The sequence below is a fragment of the Colletotrichum acutatum genome (genome assembly GCF_030867785.1).
Source record: "Colletotrichum acutatum strain CBS 112980 chromosome Unknown BDZ83scaffold_13, whole genome shotgun sequence".
NCBI classification, from domain to species: domain Eukaryota; kingdom Fungi; phylum Ascomycota; class Sordariomycetes; order Glomerellales; family Glomerellaceae; genus Colletotrichum; species Colletotrichum acutatum.
The window spans coordinates 19,770-41,365 of record NW_026849007.1 but is presented as its reverse complement, the minus strand read 5'-3'; the positions used below and the strand labels follow the sequence as shown (position 1 = coordinate 41,365).

Below are 21,596 nucleotides of genomic sequence, written 5' to 3'. Positions count from 1 at the left end.
ACCGGAGGCTTAGTCATCGAGACTGATCGTGACTGTAACACGTGACATCTTCTGGTCCACGTGATCCGATGGACTTGGCGTCGCGCTTCAGCTTTCTACGGGGAATGCGCAGGGGAAAGGCACACTTGGAGAGGCCCAAGGACAGAGCAGTTCCCCCGGTATCTTCGCGCCAAAATTTCCTCCAGATCCAGACGCGACTCCATAACGACCACACCTCATCATCTCCCATCAAGAACCACGCGCTTTTGGAGGGGCACACCTACAGGCTGCATCATCAATCAATCAATTCCACCAGTCGCATGTCATAGGGGATTCTATCCGTGCAGTTTGTATTCCATTTTGCGCGTCGCGCCTTTGAGCTTCTGCGCACCTTGACAAGAGTTCGGATGCCTGCCTCCTCCTAAGATCCATTCAGTCACAAGTCATCATGGAGGACCAACCCAACTACGGAATATCCAACGCCGCCTCTCCTGGCAGCAATCCCATTCTTTCGCAACCACCTTTGCAACCTGCCGCGCCTACCCCGGGAGATGGAGCTGAAGGTGCGTGCCATTGGCGACCCCATTAGCACTGCTTTCGTTGGTACAATTAATGGCATCTAACAAGACTATGTTTCTAGATGTCCAGATGACGGAAGGTCCGGTCGCCGAGCCAAGCATCAAGCAGGACAGCGCGACACCTGCACCAGGCGTCACATCCGACAATCCCCTCGACGCCCCCGATGGCCCCGCGCCCGAGGCTACGCAGGACGAGGAAATGGGCGGTGCTCGCGACGAAACGAAGGATGGCCAAGCAGCAAAGGGCGGCGATGATACTGCAGCTGCAAACGATGCGGAGGGGCAAGACTCCAAGACCAAGGAGACACTCGAAAACGCGGCCCGAGAACATCTCATCTCGCAAACGCATGCCATCGTCTTGCCGAGCTACAGCACCTGGTTCGACATGAACACGATCAACGACATCGAGCGCAAGGCCATGTCCGAGTTCTTCAACAGTCGCAACCGCAGTAAAACGCCAGCTGTCTATAAGGACTACCGTGATTTCATGATCAACACTTACAGGTTGAATCCCGTGGAATACCTTACTGTCACAGCCTGCAGACGAAACTTGGCTGGAGATGTTTGCGCCATCATGCGCGTCCACTCATTCCTCGAGCAGTGGGGTTTGATTAACTACCAGGTAGGATCAACATTGATACGCTGTCTTGTGCGGTGAACTGACTGAAGTGATGCAGGTTGATGCAGAGCAACGACCCTCGCATGTTGGCCCCCCGTTCACTGGTCACTTCAAGATCATTTGCGACACTCCACGTGGTCTCCAGCCGTGGCAGCCATCTGCCGATGCCGTAGTCTCTGCCGGCAAGCCCAGCGCCGATACAGAAAAGAAGGCCGCGGCAACACCGGTTGCTAAGAGCGAGCTTAACTTGGAAGTCAGTCGCAACATCTACGAAGCAAGCGCCAAGGGTACAAAACTCAACAAGAGCGAACCGAAGACCAATGGCGAAACGCCGGTGACGAATGGTGTTTCGGGTATCGAAGATGCTACCAAGACACCCATTGTCAAGGTCAACTGTCACACTTGCGGCATCGACTGCACCAGGCTATACTACCACAGCTCTCAGGCCGACCCGAATTCCAAGACCAAGTACGATGTTTGCCCAAGCTGCTTCCTCGAGGGCCACCTTCCAGGCAACCAGACAAGTGCTCAGTTCACCCGCATGGAAAACCCCACATACACGACCGTCCTCGACAGAGACGCACCGTGGAGCGATGCCGAGATCCTTCGTTTGCTTGAAGGCATCGAGAGGATGGACGACGACTGGAACGAGATTGCGGATCACGTGGGTACGCGAACACGCGAAGAGTGTGTCTTGCAATTCTTGTCCTTGGACATTGAGGGCAAGTATGCGGACGCGGACCTTGCCGTGAATGCGCCAACCGGCCTTGCAATGCTCGGACAGCAGGGCGGCCATCTGCCTTTTAGCCAGGCGGATAACCCGGTCATGTCTGTTGTCGGCTTCCTTGCCGGCCTCGCAGACCCTGCCAGCACGGCGGCAGCGGCGAACAAGTCTGCCGAAGAGCTCACGCGTAAGCTTCGCAGGCGACTTGAGGGTGGCAACTCGGAGGAGCAAGCTGTGACCAATGGCAAGGGCAAGGACAAGGACGGCGACTCAATGGAGATTGATATCCGCCAAGACGTCACTACGACAACTACCACGACGACGACGACGCTAGCCACCATTCCTATGGCCACCATGGGCGCCCGGGCCGCTGGCCTCGTGTCCCACGAGGAACGTGAGATGACAAGACTAGTGTCCGCTGCGGCCAACCTGACTTTGCAGAAGTTGGAGTTGAAGTTGAAGTACTTCAACGAGATGGAGGCCATCTTGCAGGCAGAGAGAAGAGAGCTCGAGAGAGGACGGCAACAGCTGTTCCTGGATCGCCTTGCGTTCAAGCGTCGCGTCCGCGAGGTGCAGGATGGACTCAAGGCGGCAGTCGAGACGGGCGGTGATCAAGGTCTTAAGCAAGCCCAGGATGCGATGTCTGACGGAGCCAACCTCACCTTTCAGGCGGCGCCTGGAGCAGGCGCTGTGCAGCCTTTGAGCAGTGGAGGACAGATTAAGAGCTTCGAGGCTTGATGCGGCTCATGACACGGTGTCTCTCCCTCAAAGAAGACATTTATGAGATCCATTGGGACGAATATAGCTCTGCGTGTAGGCGGAGAACGGGGTCCCTGTATTTTGCAAGGGGTTTGGTTTGGTGATGACCAGGGAACGGCACAAATAATTGTGGTGAATTGAAATAGTCTGGATGATTTTGGGCGTCGGAGGGATTCCTATGGCTGGGCGACGTATTGTCGTTTACGCAACTGTATTAGATACTTACACTACCCGTTTTCTGCCTGCTTCTCGCTTTGCCAACACCTTGTGATGTGTAGCCCTTAAGGGAATTCTGAGGACGACAGTGTGATCACTCGAGCTACCTGGTTGCCAAGTGAGTTACGAGCTCCATCCTGGGCAAAGGGCGCTGACACATGTTAATGTATTGCTCTGTACCTGGTATTAATCTCGTGGTGAAGCAGTACTGGTAGTTTGATGGATATGCTATGTTAGCTTGCTCTCACATGTTTGGAGGGAATAATGGGTCATAAGGTTGTCAGGTCCAGCTGCATGGGTAAGCTCAAGTGAAGGTGATCTACTTTTGCGGCCGTTGAGCTAGCCACCTCGCTAATGCGCGTACGGCGCGGTAGTGGTGCTTGGGATGCTGAGGTCAACCACAATCTGTGAGATAAAGTCCCGTGTGACTGTGACCGTGACCGTGACCGTGACCTAGGCTGGTGTGGCAGGTGTCCGGCCGGGCTGTGGGGCCGTGCTTCACGAACCGGCCGGTGAAGTAAACAGCAGGGTAAAGATAAAGGAAAAGCGCCTCTCTGTCAAATTTTGGAAAGCACCCTTTCCCGAGAGCATTCTGGACATCTGACTGTCCTGGCTCAGGGAGCTGTTGAGATGCCAAGGTGTCCGGGCAAACGGAAGGTGACCTTGATCAGCTCGATCTTCCGATAGTCCGGCCTTGTTTGGGGCTCCCCTCCTGTCCGGTGTACGTAGTGGCTACTCATGTTATGGTAAATATCAGTCTGTGTGCTCTCAGTCAGTGGTGTAGAATCGAAGTGGAGGTGCGATATTGAATGGTAATGTACCCATTGAGCAAAATGGCACTGAGTTGGCGGCTCACGATTTGAAGCCCCGCGTTGGGATGCAATGAGCACCGGTTGTCGTTTGGATTCGACCGAACATCCTAGGCAAATGAAGCCGAGAGCCTAGGCTTAGCAAAGCCAGAAAGCCGACGATTTTCCGGCCTCCTAGATTATTTGTGAGGAGAGCGGATTGAGGGGATTTTCACAAGAGACGGAGACCGCCTGGAGTATTCGTACAGATACTGGGGTAAGGATGTGCGCATACTCCGTACAAGTTACAGCTCCTTAGGTACCGTATCGTGCGTATCCACCGGTGCGGTCGGCACCATCGTAAAGAAGAAAAGTACGGGGTAAAAGCTGCGTGCATGGGGCTGGCTAGCTTCTGGAGCTAACGCCTGCTCACCCCTGTTTTACCTCGGCTCAAAGTCCCAATCCACTTCTCCTACACCAAGTGACCAAGGCAGTGAAGACACCTTGCCGGCTGCACCGCGATGCGCCGAGGGACAATGAGCCAGTGAGGGAATTTGGAGAAGGAGTGCAAGATGGTGTCAGCATGGGATCTGGGGTATTATGCGCGCACGCATCGAGGGCCGAGACTCAATTGCAGACTCGCAGTACCTATATGGATGGGTTCTGCGGTCCTGCAGCCGCCGGTATGCGGTCTGTAGCGCATGGCGCGCCGCGCGTGCCTTTTTCCCCAACTCGAGGTCCATCTCCGCCGCTCCGCCGGACGTTCGGGCATCGTGCTACAAAACCTCTAGGATGAGAACTGAGTAAAACGGAAGCCAAGGGAGAAGAGGTCAGAGACCTAATGTCCGAGAGGGTCAAGAATGAATTGTGCCCAACACCGTACTCCGGACCACGGTCCCGTCCGGCTTGTCATAATACCACGAGGACATACCTACCCGGAGGACGCCAGATAGCACGACTCTTTCTTTCTCCCTCTCTTGCCTTTCCCTCTGAATACTTATTGCTTCATTCACGGATACCCCTTGATCGGTCCCCTGACATAGGTACTCTTCTTCAGTGTTCATAGCTTTTGCTCTCTTCTGCATCGCAGTAAAGGGTACATGCACCGCCCTCTCTGGTAGTCTGTACTACTTTGGTCCCTACGGCACTGAACTACCTACACCGGCCCATCCTCCTGCCAGCCACCTCATCGACAAGACGCGATCCCACGCCATCTCTCGCGACCGTACCTTAGGTAGTCGGAGAACAGGAAAAGCTCGCTACCTACCTTACCTTACCTCAGTGTCTTCGTCAACCTCACACAGCATCCATTCCCGTCATCCGGGGACGCTTTTGCTCCCTGACGCTTCTACACATTGGCAGCCCGAGGTATCGATAAACCAGCCCACCCCCACCGCCCCGTCACTGTTGTTGCGACTGGAAGCATCTGGCTTACAGCGCCTTCGTGAGAACCTGGAACCCCATACCCCAGTTATTCCCCATAGCCGGACCCCGTACCGAACCGCAGTCGCCTCCTCTTGGGGTACCTAATTGAGGTGCTTGACAGAGTACTCCGTACATACTCACCATCTCCCAGGCAAGGCCAAAATCCACACATCCCTGTGGTGGTTGACATTGCTGCTGGCAATAAAGGGACTCCCGCGTGGCACCTCCGTTTTGGCTTGTGACAAGCAGCCACTCACTCCAAGTCCCCCGTCTGTCTGAAGGTGTCTGAGCCTCTGAGGTATCTGTCAGTCTGTCACTCTTGTCACTCTGTCCTCGTCCCTCGCTCGCTCCGGCTAGCCTCCGCTCCGGCTCCAAAAACCACTCGACTGAATCGCCTGCCCGTCTGCCGTCTGCCGCGGATCTTTCTGCGGCTACCTTTTTTCGTGCGTGCCACCACTGCGTCTGCACTGCAACTATTTTAACACCACCCAACCACTCACACACCACCACACGTTTAATCCTTTTCAAGAATTGGTCATGTCTGCCGCATTGCGAGCGTTGGAGGCTAGGTCTGCCACGGCAAGGACTTCTTTGAGACATCTGACCTTTAATCGTCCGGTACGTTTTGTTCGTTGACGCGGTTCCATCTTCCCTTCTGCTATCCTTTCTCTGCTCTGCTCTGCTCTGCTCTTTGGCCTCGGCTCAACGCCATCATCCTTGATCCCACCCCGCTCCGCTTCTTCGGCTCCATCCATCACTTTTGAGGAGCTTCTCTCTTCCGTTTCTCACACACTTCTTATACAAAACACACATCTTCTCTGCCTCATGCTCTGTTTCTTACACTCTCTAACCACGTCTACTTTCTCTCCAGACCTTTGCAGCCATGGCTCCTGCAGCAAAGCGGAACAACAGTTCCCTTCCTTCAGGTAATTTGCGACTCCCCAAACATTCTCAAGCCGCGCTCGCGCCTTGAATAACCGAGGATGCGCATCGCTCGGCGCATTGATCTTCACCCGACTGACATGGTGAACTACACACAGGATATGTTGAGGACAAATCCAAGGGCGCCATGCTGAGATTCCAGGACTCTCTGCCCCGTCTGCCTGTGCCGACTCTCGAAGAAACAGCCGCTCGCTACATCAAGACCCTCCACCCCCTTCTTTCCGAATCCGAGTTCGCCACCAGCAAAAAGGCCGTCGAGGAATTCGTCAAGCCCGGTGGTGTCGGCAGCAAGCTCCAGGAGAAGCTGCTCGCCCGGAGAGAAGATCCCGCGCACCGCAACTGGCTGTACGAGTGGTGGAACGATGCGGCATACCTCAGCTACAGAGACCCCGTCGTTCCCTACGTGAGCTACTTCTACTCTCACCGTGACGACCGTCGGAGGAGGAACCCTGCCAAGAGGGCCGCGGCCATCACCTCGGCTGTCCTCGAGTTCAAGAAGCAGGTTGACGAAGGCACACTCGAGCCCGAATACATGAAGAGACTGCCCATCTGCATGGACAGCTACAAGTGGATGTTCAACACCAGCCGTGTCGCCGCAAAACCCGCCGACTACCCCGCCAAGTTCTCCCACAAGGACCACAAGTACATCATTGCCATTCGCAAAAACCAAATCTTCAAGATTCTGCACGAGGTGGACGGCAAGCAGCTCAACGCCTCAGAGCTCGAGCAGCAGTTCAACAAGGTGTACGAGTTGGCCCAGAGAGTCCCTCCCGTGGGCGCTCTGACCAGTGAGAACCGTGACGTCTGGTCAGATGCGCGCGAGATCCTTCTCAAGGCCAGCCCCAAGAACGCCGCCTCTCTGGAGGCGGTTGAAGCGTCCTCCTTCGTCGTGTGCCTCGACGATGCTGCTCCCGTTACTCTCGAGGAGCGCGCCCATCAGTACTGGCACGGTGACGGCGCCAACCGTTGGTACGACAAGCCCCTTCAATTCATTGTCAATGACAATGCTACGTCAGGATTCATGGGAGAGCACTCCATGATGGACGGAACCCCCACTCACCGTCTCAACGACTTCATCAACGACCTCATCTTCAACAACAAGCTCGACCTCTCTGACCCCTCAATCCGTTCCAACCTGCCCGAGCCCCAGGTCGTCAAGTTCGAGATTACCAAGGAAGTACAAGCCGAGATCGACCGCGCCAGAAAAGACTTCCACGATGTCATTAGCCAACACGAGCTCGCCGTTCAGGCGTACCAGGGTTACGGCAAGGGTTTGATCAAGAAGTTCAAGTGCTCGCCCGACGCCTACGTTCAGATGATCATCCAGTTGGCATACCACAAGATGTACGGCAAGAACCGCCCTACATACGAGTCGGCCGCCACCCGCCGCTTCCAGCAAGGCCGTACCGAGACGTGCAGAACCGTGTCAGACGCCTCCGTCTCGTGGTGCAACGCCATGGCCGACCCCAATATCGAGGACAAGGCCAAGGTCGACCTCTTCCGTCAGGCCATTGACTCCCACCTCGAGTACATCACTGCCGCCTCAGATGGTAAGGGTGTTGACAGACACCTGTTCGGTCTGAAGAGGCTGCTCGAGCCCGGCCAGGAGTTGCCTGCCATCTACCAGGACCCGGCTTTCTCCTACTCCTCCTCGTGGTACCTGTCCTCATCACAGCTTAGCTCAGAGTACTTCAACGGGTATGGATGGAGTCAGGTCATTGACGGTGGGTTCGGAATTGCCTACATGATCAACGAGAACAGGTACGTGATTTGTCTGCTGCCGTCTGCTGCAGTGGAAAACCCCCCCCCAATAATCTAAGAAACAAGCTAATCCGCCTTCTCTGTGTAGCATTAACTTCAACGTTGTCTCCAAAGGCCTGGGCAGCCAGCGCATGAGCTTCTTCCTCAATGAGGCGGCCGGCGAGATGCGCGACCTGCTCATTCCCACCATCAAGCCCGCCAAGGCTAAACTGTAAACGGTGATATAAATCCTTTGTAAGAGAGGGGATGAGAGTGGAGTTATCCTTGGCGACACGGGCGGAGAGAAGAAAAGGTCGACCAGCGTCCCAAGGGCGCTCCATCAGTTGGGTGAGGGTGTGTATGTGTGTTCATATATGGTTACATGTAGATGACCGGTCGTTCTTTGCACCGATACAGTAGAAGCGTCTCTGGCAACCTGATAGACGTGACCGGTGGTGTCGGCACCACCGCGATCATATTGAAAAATTTCCCCTTCGCAGTCTTCTCATCCTGAGCTTTATTTATGTACACAGCATCTGCCCATTGTTCGCGTGGTAGGATCAAATACACCGTTTCGACAGCTTTCTATTGCCTCTTCTTCGAACATGCGTGCATGAAACGTGCAGGGTAATATGCTCAAATGTAACTTGATTGGAATAAACAAGTCGAAACTGAACAGTTCCAAAATGAAGCAGGCTATGTGAGGTGGAGAACAAAATATGCCGCCATGTTTACTCCTACAAATCGACCCAACTCTGGCTCTACCCAGTCTAGTCCCCTTGCTTATCTGCAGCTGAACCTGTCCGTCTTAACCTGAGTGAGAGACAATCTCGTTGACGAGCTCGCCCTTGCTCTCATCATAGTAGGAGCAAATCTGCGATGGAAGCGGTACTTCCACATAGTCCTCATCCTCTCCCGAGATAACGTTGAGGTTGATGCCTGAAGACTTGCTCGAGAAGATCTTGGTGTCCGTGCTCTCCTTGCTGAAGTAGACTTGAGCGCCGTCAATCGAGTCCATCAAAACAGCAGGCACGGCTCCCATGACCTGCAATGCGAAGTTCTGAGACTTGATGACGTCCACAGTAGATATAAGGGACTCCACGATCAACGACAGACGAGTCGAGTTCTCGATGGTAACAGCGTTTGCCTTGCCCTTCACAATAATGGTAGTGTTGCTGCACTTGCTGATCAGAATGGAGTGCGAAATGGACGCCTCGATTTCAATAGGCTGAGGCTCCTTCTCAAAGTTTTCCTGCAAATGATACAAAAGTTAGCCACCTGTGACATACCATACAAAACACAATGATAGGGGGCTTTCATACGATAGTCCACTTATTGCCCTCAAGCACCTTCTTTGGCGGTTTCTTGACGCGCATGCTCTCTGGCTTAGGCTTCTTGCCAGGAGCTGGGCTCTTGCCGCGTGCTGATGCCTCTCCATCAACTTTCGAGCTTGTACGGAGGGAGGGGTTCTTGTGCGTCATTTCCGATCTGTCGACCTTGCGAAGACCCTTCGTCACAGCCTCGCCTTTGTTGAGTTCGGAGAACACAGCGCCCAATCCACCCTTGGCACCAGGTGTTTCTTCCTTGATATCTAGTACTGGTGGAGGTCCGGGAGGCGGGGGCGGAGGCGGAAGACCGCCGGCCGGGGGTGGCGGAGGAGGAGCTGCGGCCGAAGGTGCAGATGCGGACAACGATTTAGCAACCTCCTGGGCTGGCTGACCCTTCGGGTTCCAGGGGATGCCGCTAGCGAAGTTTTGCTTAACGTAGTCGGCAAGGTCACGGAAGACTTGGTAAAAGGCGTTCACCCATTCAGTTTGTTGCGCGTCCCTATGGAAGACCGCATTAGTCACGGGACCTTCTATATCACTTTGGGTCATTTGCGCAGACGTACTTATCTTTTTGTTCCTTCAACACCCTGTTACCAAAGAATTGGGCAGAACCCAACGAATCTTCGACATGCTTGTAAGGACGATTGTCGACAGTGACCCAGGCGAGAACCATGATGCCCTCAGCAACAGCGCTCAGCTGGGTGAAAACTGGCGAGCCTCGGTTGGACTCTTTGATATTGTTGACAGCTACAAGAGCTTCGTTAATGGGCTTGAGGAGATCCTGGTAGACAGCCATTTCGGCGCCATTCAGGTCAGGCTTCTTGGCCTTCGTGGTGATGAGCAGGAAGTTGCGCTGGGCTTGGAAACCTTGCAGGACTTTGGCAGCCTACGGAGACCCTGGTCAGCATCCAAAGAACTGACGATTCGCAAATGTATTTAAATGACTGACCTGGTCAGCAACAAGGCCTCCAAGCTGCTGACTGGTTTTGACATATTTGTCGACCGATGTGGCAATAAACTGATCGAACTCCTCAATGGACTCTGGAACCGGCTCTGGGGGAGCTTGGGGGGTGGCGGGGGCTTTCGGCGGCGGGGGAGGGGCCGAGGCATTGGAAGCGGCAGGCGGCGAGGCGACGGATTGATTGAGGGCGGGAACGGCTTGGGGAAGCTCGATGGTAGAGGTGGCGATATCTTCGAGTCTAGCCGTAGCAGCTTCGAGCCTTGTTTCGAGGTTAGCTGCGAGTGCGCTGACAGTGGGCCCAGAATAGGAGCAACAGTGAGCTGAAGCCCGTTCGTGTTGCTATAGAGCTAAATGCAAAGCAGTCCAGGCTGATAGGGCTTCGGTTGACGTACCGCTTGATGAGGGTAGTGAGGTTATGCATGTTGTTCGTTGCCATGTTGGGCAGAGGAGAGAAGCCGAAGCTTGTTGCAAGGAGAAGGTCGACAGGAGAGGTTATAGGACGGCGGCGATGGGCCGGGGGTAAGCACTGACGGATAGAGACGGTGTGACGAAGGGCGTCAGAGGACGGAGATCGGTAGCGGAAGACGCGGTGGATATGCAATGGCAAGAGCAATACCGACAATGACAGCGAGGGCAATAGCAGGGTGGGCTGTTGCAACACGCAGTGAGCTCAATGCAACCGAAGCCTCGTGCAGGATGTCTGTCGGAACAGCTCAACACAGCAAAGCAACTATTGCAAGGTTGATTGGGGGGAGAGCCAAAAGATTGGGCGTGAAGTTTCAGCTAGTGCGGAGCTGCTAGGATGGGTGAAATGCACCTGGCCAAGAGCAATGGGTCGGCTGCCGCTGAAGATGTTATAAATGAGCAGAGAGCTACGAGGTTGGCGGACGAGGTGTTTTGAATGGGTATTATCGCAAGCATCCAATGTCATGCCAGACAATGGGGGGGACAGACGCGGCAGTACGTATCTTTGTTTTAGAGACACTGTACCTCTTGAGGAAGCTCAGGTACCTACCTTACACCTAACTATTTTTGCTGGGGGTCCCAGGACAGAGTACCTCAGGTACCTTCTCACGCTGTGTAGGTACCTTTTGGTTTACCTAGGTAGGTACCGCCAGAGCTGATGGGTGCCTTGCGCTTTTTAGATGCCTTGAGTCTCTTGCCTGAGGCATTTCCCACCGCTATTCAGGCACCCGGTCGAAAGCCCATCTACCCATTCCTATGTCAAGCTTGCGTAAGATATCTCGCAGAGTAACCTCTAATTTGGAAGACATCTCACCCTGTGAACCAAGCTTAGGTGTCTGCTGAAGCCACATCTCTTGCCCGTGGGGTTCCTCTCGTTTATCTGCTTGGGCTCGTTGATTCAGTGCATGCATACCTTACGATGAGATGACGGTGGTCAGCATGCTAGGCAACTCCAAAAGGCCATTTGATTCAGGAGCAGCTTGCTCAGCAAGTGTACTCCGGCGTACGTATACTCTGTAGGCGGTCGCCTAAGCCAGCACTTTGTCCGTGAATACGAAGCCAAGAAGCCACTGGTGATGACGACAGTCGAGCAGAGCCTTCAGGCGACAGAAAGTGTCACTTGAAATCACGAACAGCTTTCCAACCTCAGTACCTCGTCAAGCCAAGGCAGCAGGTGTGGGCAACTACACATGTAATGGAGGTCCAGGCCGTGAGCAACATGCGATCCCTTGGATTGCTTAGCTCGCCTCATCTCAACCTCCAAATTCGTCTTGCAATAGGCTTTCACCGACTAGCCAACTTCATAAAGAACTCCCCTGTCACCTTGTAGCTCTAGTATTTGCCTGGTTACAGCCTGCAACGCTATCTGGCTGTCAGTCACGCCATGTATGCCGAGAACGGAGTCCGGGCCTATAATGGGCTGCCCGTCTTGGCTCAAGTGAATTGAGTGAGGTAAGATAAGCTTCTAGAAGCTCTCTCTTTCTACCAAAGGCACCCTGCCACGTGCCGGCCCAACGTGTAGTTATGTGTATGCCTTATCTGCAGAATTTCACATGAGATTAATTCAGGTACCAAACATACAGGGGCGACGTCGTTCTCTGGTGTACGGATCGAAGTGGCATCTGATTAGAGTGGGTGGGGTAAATTAGAAGAGAAGATAGATAGCGCTGCTATTCAACTGTTTGTTATTGATCTTGAGGCTCACTTCAGCTACATTTCTACAATTCGTTTTGCGTCTCCAATTTGCCTGTCAGCCATAAATCCAGGCCTGCTTCTCAACCGAACCTGGATCGCCTGCAAATTCTTATGAGGGAGGTGCCCTCTCACCTCACCTCACCTCACCTCTCGTAAAGCACACATTAGCCTGTCAGAGCCACCTCGCTTCGTCCGTGCTTGCATTGTGCATTCTCGCCGATACTGATGCGACCAATAATCCATAGCACACAGCAAAGTGGGTGTAACCTAGTTTCAAAAGCCCTTCACTTCCCAGATTCACACTCAAAATCACCTGTTCTGCTACGACATTTCGGCTGGCTCTAAAGATACCACTCAATTGTCTAATTGCTACGTTGTCACAATAGTGGCCATAGCGGCGTAGCACAGCATTCTGGCCAACGAGATATATCTCATTTGATCAAGTTTGAATCTTCACGCCAGTCATTGCGTGTCTGGGGCATTGATCCGTCATTCCAAGAATCCTTTCCATTGTGAAGCTTTGACCATGGCCGAAGACGGGTCACAATCGCCAAATGAGCAGCGTCTCACTGACGAAGAGTTCAAGGCATTGTCTGCCATTGACTTTGTGACGTTGGGGATGTTCATCATAGGTGAGTCAGAAACCCCTCTCCACGGGTGTCCCGTCTCTCCGAATTCAGCATCAGCCCGCTGGGCTCCTTCACTGCATGAATCCCAGCTGACAATGACTAGACGAGATACATTTCTTGCCGCCTACACCGTCCGTCTTTGACATTCTCGGCGGTGCTGGCTCATACGGTGCTCTCGGAGCCCGTCTCTTCTCGCCGGCCCCGGATGCCTCGTCGGTCGGTTGGATCGTCGACAAGGGTTCCGACTTTCCACAGTCCTTGACCGACCTCATCAACAGCTGGGAGACATCAGTCGTGTTCCGCGAGGACTCCGAGCGGCTAACTACGCGCGGATGGAACGGATACGAGAATGCAGAGAAGCGCGCCTTCAAGTACACCACTCCCAAGAAGCGCCTCACCGCAGGAGATCTGACGCCTCATCTGTTACTGTCCAAGACCTTCCACCTAATCTGCTCCCCGGCCAGGTGCAGAGACTTGGTATCCGAAATCACGTCAGCCCGCAAACGTGTATGCCCGCCCGATTCGTACATAAAACCAATATTCATCTGGGAACCCGTACCTGACCTGTGTACACCGGATGAACTTCTCAACTGCACAAATTGCCTTCCCCTGATTGACATCCTCAGTCCGAACCACTCGGAGCTGGCGGGTTTCATGGGTGACGACGGCTTGGACCCAACCACGGGAGAGATTTCGAAAGCGGCGGTAGAGAGATCCTGCGAGCAACTTCTCGCAAGCATGCCATTGTCGTCCTTCACACTCGTCATCCGCGCCGGGGAAAAGGGCTGCTACGTTGCTCGCAACGGCGGCCGCAAACGCCATCCCACTACTGGCGACGGGGCAGGCCCAAAGCGTCGCAAGAAGGATTATACGAGGGGTGGCCTTCAGCCGGACACCGACATGGAAGCACTCTTTGCCGGTCTACTTCAAGATGATGAAGGTGCTGTTGTTCGCGAGGAGATCGAGGTAGACTCGGGCACCGAACAATGGATCCCGGCCGTGCACCAAGACAGCGCGAGGGTGGTAGATCCAACAGGTGGCGGTAATACCTTTCTGGGCGGCCTCGCTGTTGCTCTTGCAAGGGGTAAGAGCGTCGAGGAAGCTGCAGTATGGGGTAGTGTAGCCGCCAGCTTTGCTATTGAGCAAGTTGGCGTACCAACTTTGGCCAAAACCCAGAATGGCGAGGAGACATGGAACGGCCAAAGGGTAGATGACCGGGTTGCGGAGTTCCGGGCCCATCTCCAAACAACGCAGTAAAGTCCACGGAAAATGCTACATTTGTGGTCATGAATCTAGAAAGCGGTAGACGAATAATGACAAAAATTAACGTAAAGTGCGACACCTTACATCTGACACCTTACAAACCACTACGCAAGAACCACGATGGTCGATTTTCTATTCGTTACATGGCAAGGTCTCTCAGGGACGACGCCTTCCCGTCATAATACCAACGCCAAATGTCATGTCACAGACAATCCCACATCATGCCACCGGACCTTAGATCTTGTACACAAGCTCTCCATCGGTGTACCTGTTTCTCGGTTAGTCACGTAAGAACAGAAGGTAAGAAATCAGGCGAGGAAACATACATAATCTGGTTGGCTTCATCCATTTTCTTAAGAGCTTTGACGGCCTCCTCCTTGCTGAAGGCACTACCGCTACGCGACTGCAACTTAGTGTTCACGGCTTCAAGAACGGCATTGACATTGGCAGAATCGTCGTCGAACAAGGCTGAGTTGAGTAGCTGGCCAAGGGCGCTTCTGAACACAGTCAATCGCTGGGGACTGATGGGTTCGTCAGCAATGGCGAGGCCAGCTGCTCCCGACGCCAGCTCGTCATCATCCTCGCCAGTGTCTTGGGACTGAGAAGGCAGCTGAGAAGCAGGCATGGATGAAGCAAACGATGTTTGCGTGTGCGGTGCCGCACTTGAAGAGGCCGCGCCATCACCGCGACGACGAGATCTCCGTGGCGTCGCCTCGTAGATATCCTCTTCTGCTTCTTCCACTGCATCAGGGGTATCCGCGTCGCTTTCAGGAGCATCTTCGTTGGCGCTGCTGGCACCAGCAGCGGTTCGCCGAGGCCGGGCCACGCCTCGCGTCGACCGCGAAGATCTCGGGACGGGCGTTCGTGTTGTTGTCTTCTTAAAGTTTCCATCATCGGCATCATCATCGGATGAGCTTTCCTCGCTTGATGACGCAAAATCGGTGGTCTGAGTTTTCCTGCGTTTCTTTCTCGACTCGTCCTCAACCACCTCCTTGAACAGAGCAAAACGGAGAATTGCTTCGGCCGCAAGGGCATCGCGCTCGTCTACTCGATTAGATAGTCGGGACTTGGCGTGGGCAGTCGCTAAACGAATCAGAGTTTCCAAAGTACGGACGGTTAGAGGACTGGTTCTGCGCTGGTTACCCTCCATCTCATCGTTTCTGAGGCCAACATAAATGTCAGAGATGCGGTCCGATGCGGCCTGGGTCAAGACAGGCCGAATCCTGTTCTTGGCATATTGGATATATTTCTTCATGAAAGGAATGCTTAGCACCTCCGGCTTCTTGTTCGCGCCGCGTCCAGTGGTAAGAGTGACGCCAGCGTGCAGCATCGCATCGAACTTCTCGTACACATCGGTCGGGCGTTGGGTATCGGCTTGATTGTTGATGGCAACGCCGAGGGCTTGCCCGGCGTTTTCACGCACCGGCGCACCCTCCTCTGTCCCGGGTTGACGGTAACGGTGCATGCGCAAAACGTGCTCCGAAACCTGCCGGTCCCGGGTATCCTCAATATCATCAGTAACGACGAACAACAGATCGAAACGAGACAGGAGGGAGTCTGGTAGGGCGATGTTCTTGTGAGGATCCTTGTGGGTGTCGTATTGGCCAAAAATGGGGTTAGCAGCTGCAACAACGCTGCACCTGGCGTTGAGCGAAGTGTGAATTCCAGCCTTGGCGATCGTGACAGTTTGCTGTTCCATGACTTCGTGAATTGCAACACGGTCAATATCGGACATTTTGTCGAACTCGTCAATGCATACCACGCCACGATCAGCCATGACCATAGCTCCGGCCTCAAGTCTCCGTTCACCCGTCTCCTTGTCCGAAGTCACAGCAGCTGTCAGACCGACACCTGACGAACCTCGACCGGTGGTAGCAATTGCTAGTGGCGCCGTGTTCAGCACGAATCGAAGAAGCTGGGACTTGGCCGTGGAGGGATCTCCCACCATGAGGATGTTGATGTCACCTCTCAAATGGGTGCCATTCTCCAAATTCTTCTCCATGCCACCAAGTAGCATCAGAAGAATTGCCTTCTTGATGTATGCGTGGCCATAAATACTGGGCGCGAGTGACTGGGAAAGAAGGTCGAGAAGATTCTTCTTCTTTGCCACTTTGTTGATGTTTCGAATATCCGTGTCGGTTATAGTGGCAGTGGCCACACCACCGCCCGATTTCGATGACAGGAGAAGGATGTGGTTTGCGATGATTACCGTCTTGAACAAGGCGCTGTTATGGTTTGTGTTTCTGTTTCCGAGGGTTCTGTAGATACCGACGAGCTGCACGCGGTCGCCAGGCTTGACCTTGTCGACGAGGTCGTCGTCAAGAATCACATCCACGCCGCGGGGCAGCTGACCCGCCGGGGCACGCTCGGGCATCTCCTGAATAGAAACGGTCTGGTGATCTCTATACGTGCTGAATCCGTATTCGGTAGTAAGCGGGTTGCCTTCGTCGTCCTCTTGAGGGTAGGCGCTCGATGTGGTGACTCCGTTCGTCATGGTCTGGTCTTGGTACTCCCGGAAGTGGAAGACATCCTTGTTCTCGTTGTAATGCACACTCTTGACAACCTTGGGCCGGATCAGCGAGCATCTCGTCACAATGCCTTCGAGGGACACCATGCTGTTTAGGTGCTGGGAGGACAGTGTGCGAGGGTTGCAGGCATTCATGCCAAAGCTACCAGCCCATGCGCAGTAGTAGGAGATCTCGTTCAACTTTTCCGCATCGCCGGACTGGGGTAGTGTTTTGACGATTTGTTTCAGGGCATGATTGAAGGCAAGACTATAGTCGAATGGGTCTTGGAGAATTCCGGAGGCAAGTTCGGCATTATGGGCACGTAGTTGGTCGAGGTTGACGACCAGTCTTCTCTGCTGCTTTTGCAACATCAAGATGATAGCTGATCTGTAACTGCGTCCCTGGGAGTCATTCTCTGTGGTTAAATCAGGTCAGTGTGCAACATTAAGAGGCGCAAAGGACCGTACGGGAATGCGAAAGCAGACGTACGGGGATCGAGGAACTCCTGGGCTGCGCGCACGCGGTCCAAGGCGGCTGCGTCTTGCAGCATGAAGGAATCCATGGCGGCAATTGTCGTCGGAGTCGAGACTTGGTTGAACGGGAAGAAAAGGGTATCAAAGGCGTAGATTTTCGAAAGCAGCTGACAACATGAGGTACAAGAGAGGCTGCAGAAGCGTCAATGCTGGAGTGTCAAGGGGGGGGAGGGGAAATGTGATCCGTCGCAGAGAGTGTGAACGACAAGGAAAAAAAGGAGGGGACCAATTCCCATCCAAAAACGCGAGACGACGCGCCCCAAGGTGGGACGCGTAAAGTGGTTTTGGTTTGGCAAGGCAACCGTGGCTTGCCCCAGGAGGTATGTGGCTGATGCTAAGGCGCTTCCATTGGCTACCTACCGGGTTCCCTGCATTATCGACCTGGCATCACACACCTTCTACTGCGTACTGCGGATAGGTACCTACGCATCGACTGTCATGGATTGGCCTATCCTGCTATTGAAGATAAGCCGAGAATGATCCATCGCACGCTCAGCTCGTGTTTGGACAGAGGTAATCACAGCAGTGTCGCTCCATATTTTCCTACCCCCGCGTCCCTTCAGAGTTCGAGAATTTGCCGTTCTTCTCACAACGGTTGGCCCCGAAATGCAGCTCTCTGTTGCGGCACATTCACGGCATGGCATGAGGAGTTGTTTCCCAGCCACAGCCAAACTACCCTGTCTCCAGTATGCTTCCATCGTCGTTGCTCGACTAACACCTCATGCGGGCGTTCATCCCGGCAACTGGGCTGCCGCTACCGCCATGACGGTATCAGCTCACCCTTCGCATTCTACGCTATACACATTTCGGACCACTCGAGATGCCTAGAACATCTCGGCTTCTTACATACCCTGTCCATTGTAGGCCGACAACACCCGTGTCAATGCCGTGCCTTCGTTGCGCATGGCACGTTACCTCGACGATGTGCTTCGCCGAGCAAAAGTATCCGTCCTTGTCACAGGATTGGACTTACCATTTCCAATGACGGCCGGCTGACGGGACGCCTGCCGAATCGTGGAATAATCACAATTCTGCCTACCAAATAATCTCAGCCACGTACCCAGGACCCGACAGTCTGGGCCGCCCTGGCAAGTCAGGCTGCCACAGGCTTCGTGCAGATACGAAGCAGAGTCTCTGGTGCCCACTTATGTCAACGTTGTTTAATACAACGTCTGCTGTCAAACGTTGGTTATTCGCTTGGTGGACGTCGAGCTCATGAACTGAATCCTACTCTATCGACTGAGTGTACGAATAATGGAATTCCTTGAGACTCTCAGGTTCTCTCATCCCCCGGTAAGCACGTGTCCATTTATAGCCGATCGGCAAAGATGGGACAAGGGATGTGTCTTGGGCCTTACTGAGCTGTTCATCGCCGAAGACGGCACCAGGCGGATAGCGCGCGATACTTTGCCAACATGGGTTGCAATTTGCAAGCCCAGCCGGTCGCCTCTGTGAAGGATCTCTTCCTCCATTGCTAGCCTCAAGTTCGGCCTTCATCTCACTGATGACGAGTCACATCCGCCAACCCTTGTCACTCTCAGCCGGCCCTGTATGCATACAGGGGTAGAATGCGAAAATGAAAATCCAAGGTGGCCGGGCATCGTCGGGTGAGACGAGGGTGTAGAGATATCGCCGGTGCGGTAACCTCGTACGTGAACTTCACAATGCAACGACGCCCTTGCGGTTCCCAGTTATCTGTACACACTCTCGGCGGGAGGATATTTCTCGCGACGAGAACCACGGTCCCATACTAACTAATCTTGGGAACGGGATAGTGACACCGAAATGACCGGCCCGACAGTGTGTCGGCATCCCGATGAAGGGTGACACGACATCGGAACGATCCGACATTGTTCCTAGCTGCTCCACCTTCGCGGGTCCAGTCTCTCTCCGCGGATACTCGCAGCTTGCGAAGACACTGAGAAACCCACAGGCTTATCAAAGGGTGGGAATTTCCAGAACGCCATTGAGCTGGTTCATAAAGAGATCTTCCCGCGTCTTCTATTCTATATGAAGTGCTGGATTGGTACCAGAAGCGTCATTCAATGCACGTCGGTCTGCGGCTATCCGTTTTCGTACTGGAGCGGCAGGGCGCATCGAGAGAGAGCACCGTAGGGTAAGCCGATGGTGTGCCTCCGTCTTGACGGGGGCGGAGCGCATGCTCACGACCGGGGACAGATCAAGCTATCACGGCTCGCTTGGCCGGGGGTATTCTCCTCGGTGGGAGGCTTCCGTCATGGTTCTCCAAGTTGTATCGCTCACCTACTCCGAACTCTATTCTCCATGTCCACGCCCCCTCTCCACACCCGGTGGATGCGCCAATGCGTCCCCCTCCTCCCACGACGGGTCTTGGTACGCTACCTCGGACCCTAGTGCAGAAATGCGGACTCAATCCTAGGTTCGGCTTGCCGATATCTTACACCTTATTAATTGCAGATATAGAAGCATCTGTGAAGGGGAGCTTCGTGAGATAGAGGGTGAACAGTATTAAAGGCTCGACAGGAACGTTGGCCTGACTGTGTTGTCTTCTGCTTACCACCGCTCTATTCCCTTTATCATCCAGATCTTGCTTACGAACTCCAACTAATACGCCGCGCTTCAACGTATATCGTGCCTCACTCACAATGGTTCTCAAACCCCTTGATACTGTAGAGTTCACTGATGCGAGCCACTCACCAGTGCTCCATCGAGATCTACGGGGTCAGTTTGCACGCATTGTTGGCGGTGAAGGTCACCACTATGTGGTAGAGGGCGGCAGGAAACTTTTTGACGCTTCTGGAGGCGCTGCCGTCGCTTGTATCGGCCATGGTGACAAGAGAGTGGCAGACGCCATGGTGAGGCAGATTAACAGCATCGCATATAGCCCTTCGACATTCTTCACAACCCCCACCTGCGAGAAACTGTGCCAGTTTCTCGTCGATTCAACCGGCGGTCAGATGTCACGAGCCTACCTAGTCAGCAGTGGTATGTTAGATGAACTCCTTCGGTGCCGATTGATAGCTAATGATGTCAGGGTCCGAGGCTATGGAGGCAGCGATGAAGCTTGCAAGGCAGTTTTTCCTGGAGAAGGATACCCCAGAACCCCAGAGGCATCTGTTCATTGCTCGAGAAAGATCTTACCATGGAACAACTCTCGGGGCACTCTCTATGGGTGGTCACGTTTCTCGCCGAGCCAAATTTACGCCGATGCTCCTCGACAATATCGTTTCTCATGTGTCCCCATGTTACGAGTACAGGGGCAAAGCGCCTGGGGAATCAGATGACTCATATGTGGCTCGTCTTGCCCAGGAGCTTGACGATGAGTTTACCCGGGTAGGGCCCGGGAATGTGTGCGCTTTTGTGGCAGAACCAGTTGTTGGAGCCGTAAGACGATCCGCCAGAGAAGTGCAAAGTAGCATCAGTCCCGATGAGATTGACTGACATTTCTACACAGGCTCTGGGTTGTGCCCCATCCGTGAGCGGCTATTTCCAGGCTGTTAAAGCAGTTTGCGATCGGCATGGTGCCCTTCTTATCATGGATGAGGTCATGAGCGGCATGGGCCGCTCTGGGACTCTCCATGCTTGGGAGGGTGAAGGGGTAGTACCCGATATCCAGACTATTGGCAAGGGCCTAGCCGGGGGTTACCAGCCGATTGCCGGCGTCCTAGTCAACAAGGGAGTAGCCGATGTGTTGGAGAGGGGTTCCAGGTGAGTTCCATGAGGTGGTGTCTGGGGGCGACCCGATGGTGAAAGGGCCCATACTGACACGGTACAGTTGTTTCGTTCATGGGCACACATATCAAGGCCACCCTATTGCGTGCGCAGCAGCACTCGAAGTCCAGCATATTATTGAGTCGGATGGTCTACTGGCCAACGTACGAGCCATGGGCCAAGTACTTTCAGGGCTCTTGAGGGAGCGCCTCAAGGATGAGCCTTATGTGGGAGACATCCGCGGCAAGGGACTCTTTTGGGGCATCGAGTTTGTGCGGGACAAGGTGAGCAAGGAACCTTGGCCCAGAGAAGCACAGGTGGCAACGGAGATGAGCGATCTTGGGCGCACCGAGGAGTACGGCATTGTGGTATACCCTGGTGCGGGAACTATGGACGGCGTTCTAGGTGATCACATCATTGTGGCGCCGCCGTATACTGTGACACGAAGCGACATCGAGTTCATTGCCGAGACGGTGGTGAAGCTGATCAAGGGATACTTCGCGAGACTAAAGCAATCTGGGTCAGCTGTTTGATTGATTTCAATGTCACAGCTGCCACGGATTCTGCATCTCATGTGTACTCTGCAAGACTTGGAAGGAGAGACTCCTTTGGCAACGCATGATACCCCCCATATGGGTAACGAATGATAATACAGAGGAATTGGGTGAAATGATTGAAATTACAACGCCGGCCATGAGAGAACTTGATGTGAGATAAGATGCGATACATGGCGATCTCTGAGACGTTCTTTCGAG

General features: G+C 54.0%; 7 protein-coding genes across 7 annotated transcripts; 5 read left to right on the top strand and 2 right to left on the bottom strand.

Annotated features, from left to right (window-relative positions):
- Positions 1 to 32: 32 nt before the first annotated feature.
- BDZ83DRAFT_606488 (SWIRM domain-containing protein) lies at positions 33 to 3,060 on the top strand. The gene is made up of 3 exons (XM_060507380.1): positions 33 to 542; positions 620 to 1,179; positions 1,235 to 3,060. Exons 1-3 carry the CDS (start codon positions 428 to 430, stop codon positions 2,636 to 2,638), a joined length of 2,079 nt encoding a protein of 692 aa, XP_060369102.1. The 5' UTR covers positions 33 to 427; the 3' UTR covers positions 2,639 to 3,060.
- Positions 3,061 to 4,201: 1,141 nt separating this feature from the next.
- BDZ83DRAFT_606487 (uncharacterized protein) lies at positions 4,202 to 4,473 on the top strand (the record flags this gene model as incomplete). Its single annotated transcript, XM_060507379.1, has 1 exon — positions 4,202 to 4,473. A coding segment is annotated over exon 1 (208 nt), but the record flags the coding sequence as incomplete, so codon positions are not given.
- A 1,498-nt stretch (positions 4,474 to 5,971) lies between these two features.
- On the top strand, positions 5,972 to 8,006 carry BDZ83DRAFT_648046 (choline/Carnitine O-acyltransferase; the record flags this gene model as incomplete). Its single annotated transcript, XM_060510142.1, has 3 exons — positions 5,972 to 6,014; positions 6,129 to 7,791; positions 7,880 to 8,006. The coding sequence occupies 3 exons, from the start codon at positions 5,972 to 5,974 to the stop codon at positions 8,004 to 8,006; spliced, it is 1,833 nt and encodes a 610-aa protein (XP_060369100.1).
- Positions 8,007 to 8,578: 572 nt separating this feature from the next.
- BDZ83DRAFT_716512 (adenylate cyclase associated N terminal-domain-containing protein) lies at positions 8,579 to 10,495 on the bottom strand (the record flags this gene model as incomplete). Its single annotated transcript, XM_060511854.1, has 5 exons — positions 8,579 to 9,022; positions 9,093 to 9,597; positions 9,662 to 9,984; positions 10,048 to 10,318; positions 10,452 to 10,495. 5 exons carry the CDS (start codon positions 10,493 to 10,495, stop codon positions 8,579 to 8,581), a joined length of 1,587 nt encoding a protein of 528 aa, XP_060369099.1.
- A 2,250-nt stretch (positions 10,496 to 12,745) lies between these two features.
- Positions 12,746 to 14,105, top strand: BDZ83DRAFT_748504 (Ribokinase-like protein; the record flags this gene model as incomplete). Its single annotated transcript, XM_060513622.1, has 2 exons — positions 12,746 to 12,851; positions 12,952 to 14,105. 2 exons carry the CDS (start codon positions 12,746 to 12,748, stop codon positions 14,103 to 14,105), a joined length of 1,260 nt encoding a protein of 419 aa, XP_060369098.1.
- Positions 14,106 to 14,345: 240 nt separating this feature from the next.
- BDZ83DRAFT_569199 (DNA replication licensing factor mcm3) lies at positions 14,346 to 17,180 on the bottom strand (the record flags this gene model as incomplete). The annotated part of the gene is made up of 3 exons (XM_060504162.1): positions 14,346 to 14,379; positions 14,438 to 17,033; positions 17,108 to 17,180. 3 exons carry the CDS (start codon positions 17,178 to 17,180, stop codon positions 14,346 to 14,348), a joined length of 2,703 nt encoding a protein of 900 aa, XP_060369097.1.
- Positions 17,181 to 19,775: 2,595 nt separating this feature from the next.
- BDZ83DRAFT_569254 (aminotransferase) lies at positions 19,776 to 21,374 on the top strand (the record flags this gene model as incomplete). The annotated part of the gene is made up of 4 exons (XM_060504171.1): positions 19,776 to 20,115; positions 20,165 to 20,514; positions 20,585 to 20,838; positions 20,906 to 21,374. The coding sequence occupies 4 exons, from the start codon at positions 19,776 to 19,778 to the stop codon at positions 21,372 to 21,374; spliced, it is 1,413 nt and encodes a 470-aa protein (XP_060369096.1).
- Between the last annotated feature and the right edge of the window lie 222 nt (positions 21,375 to 21,596).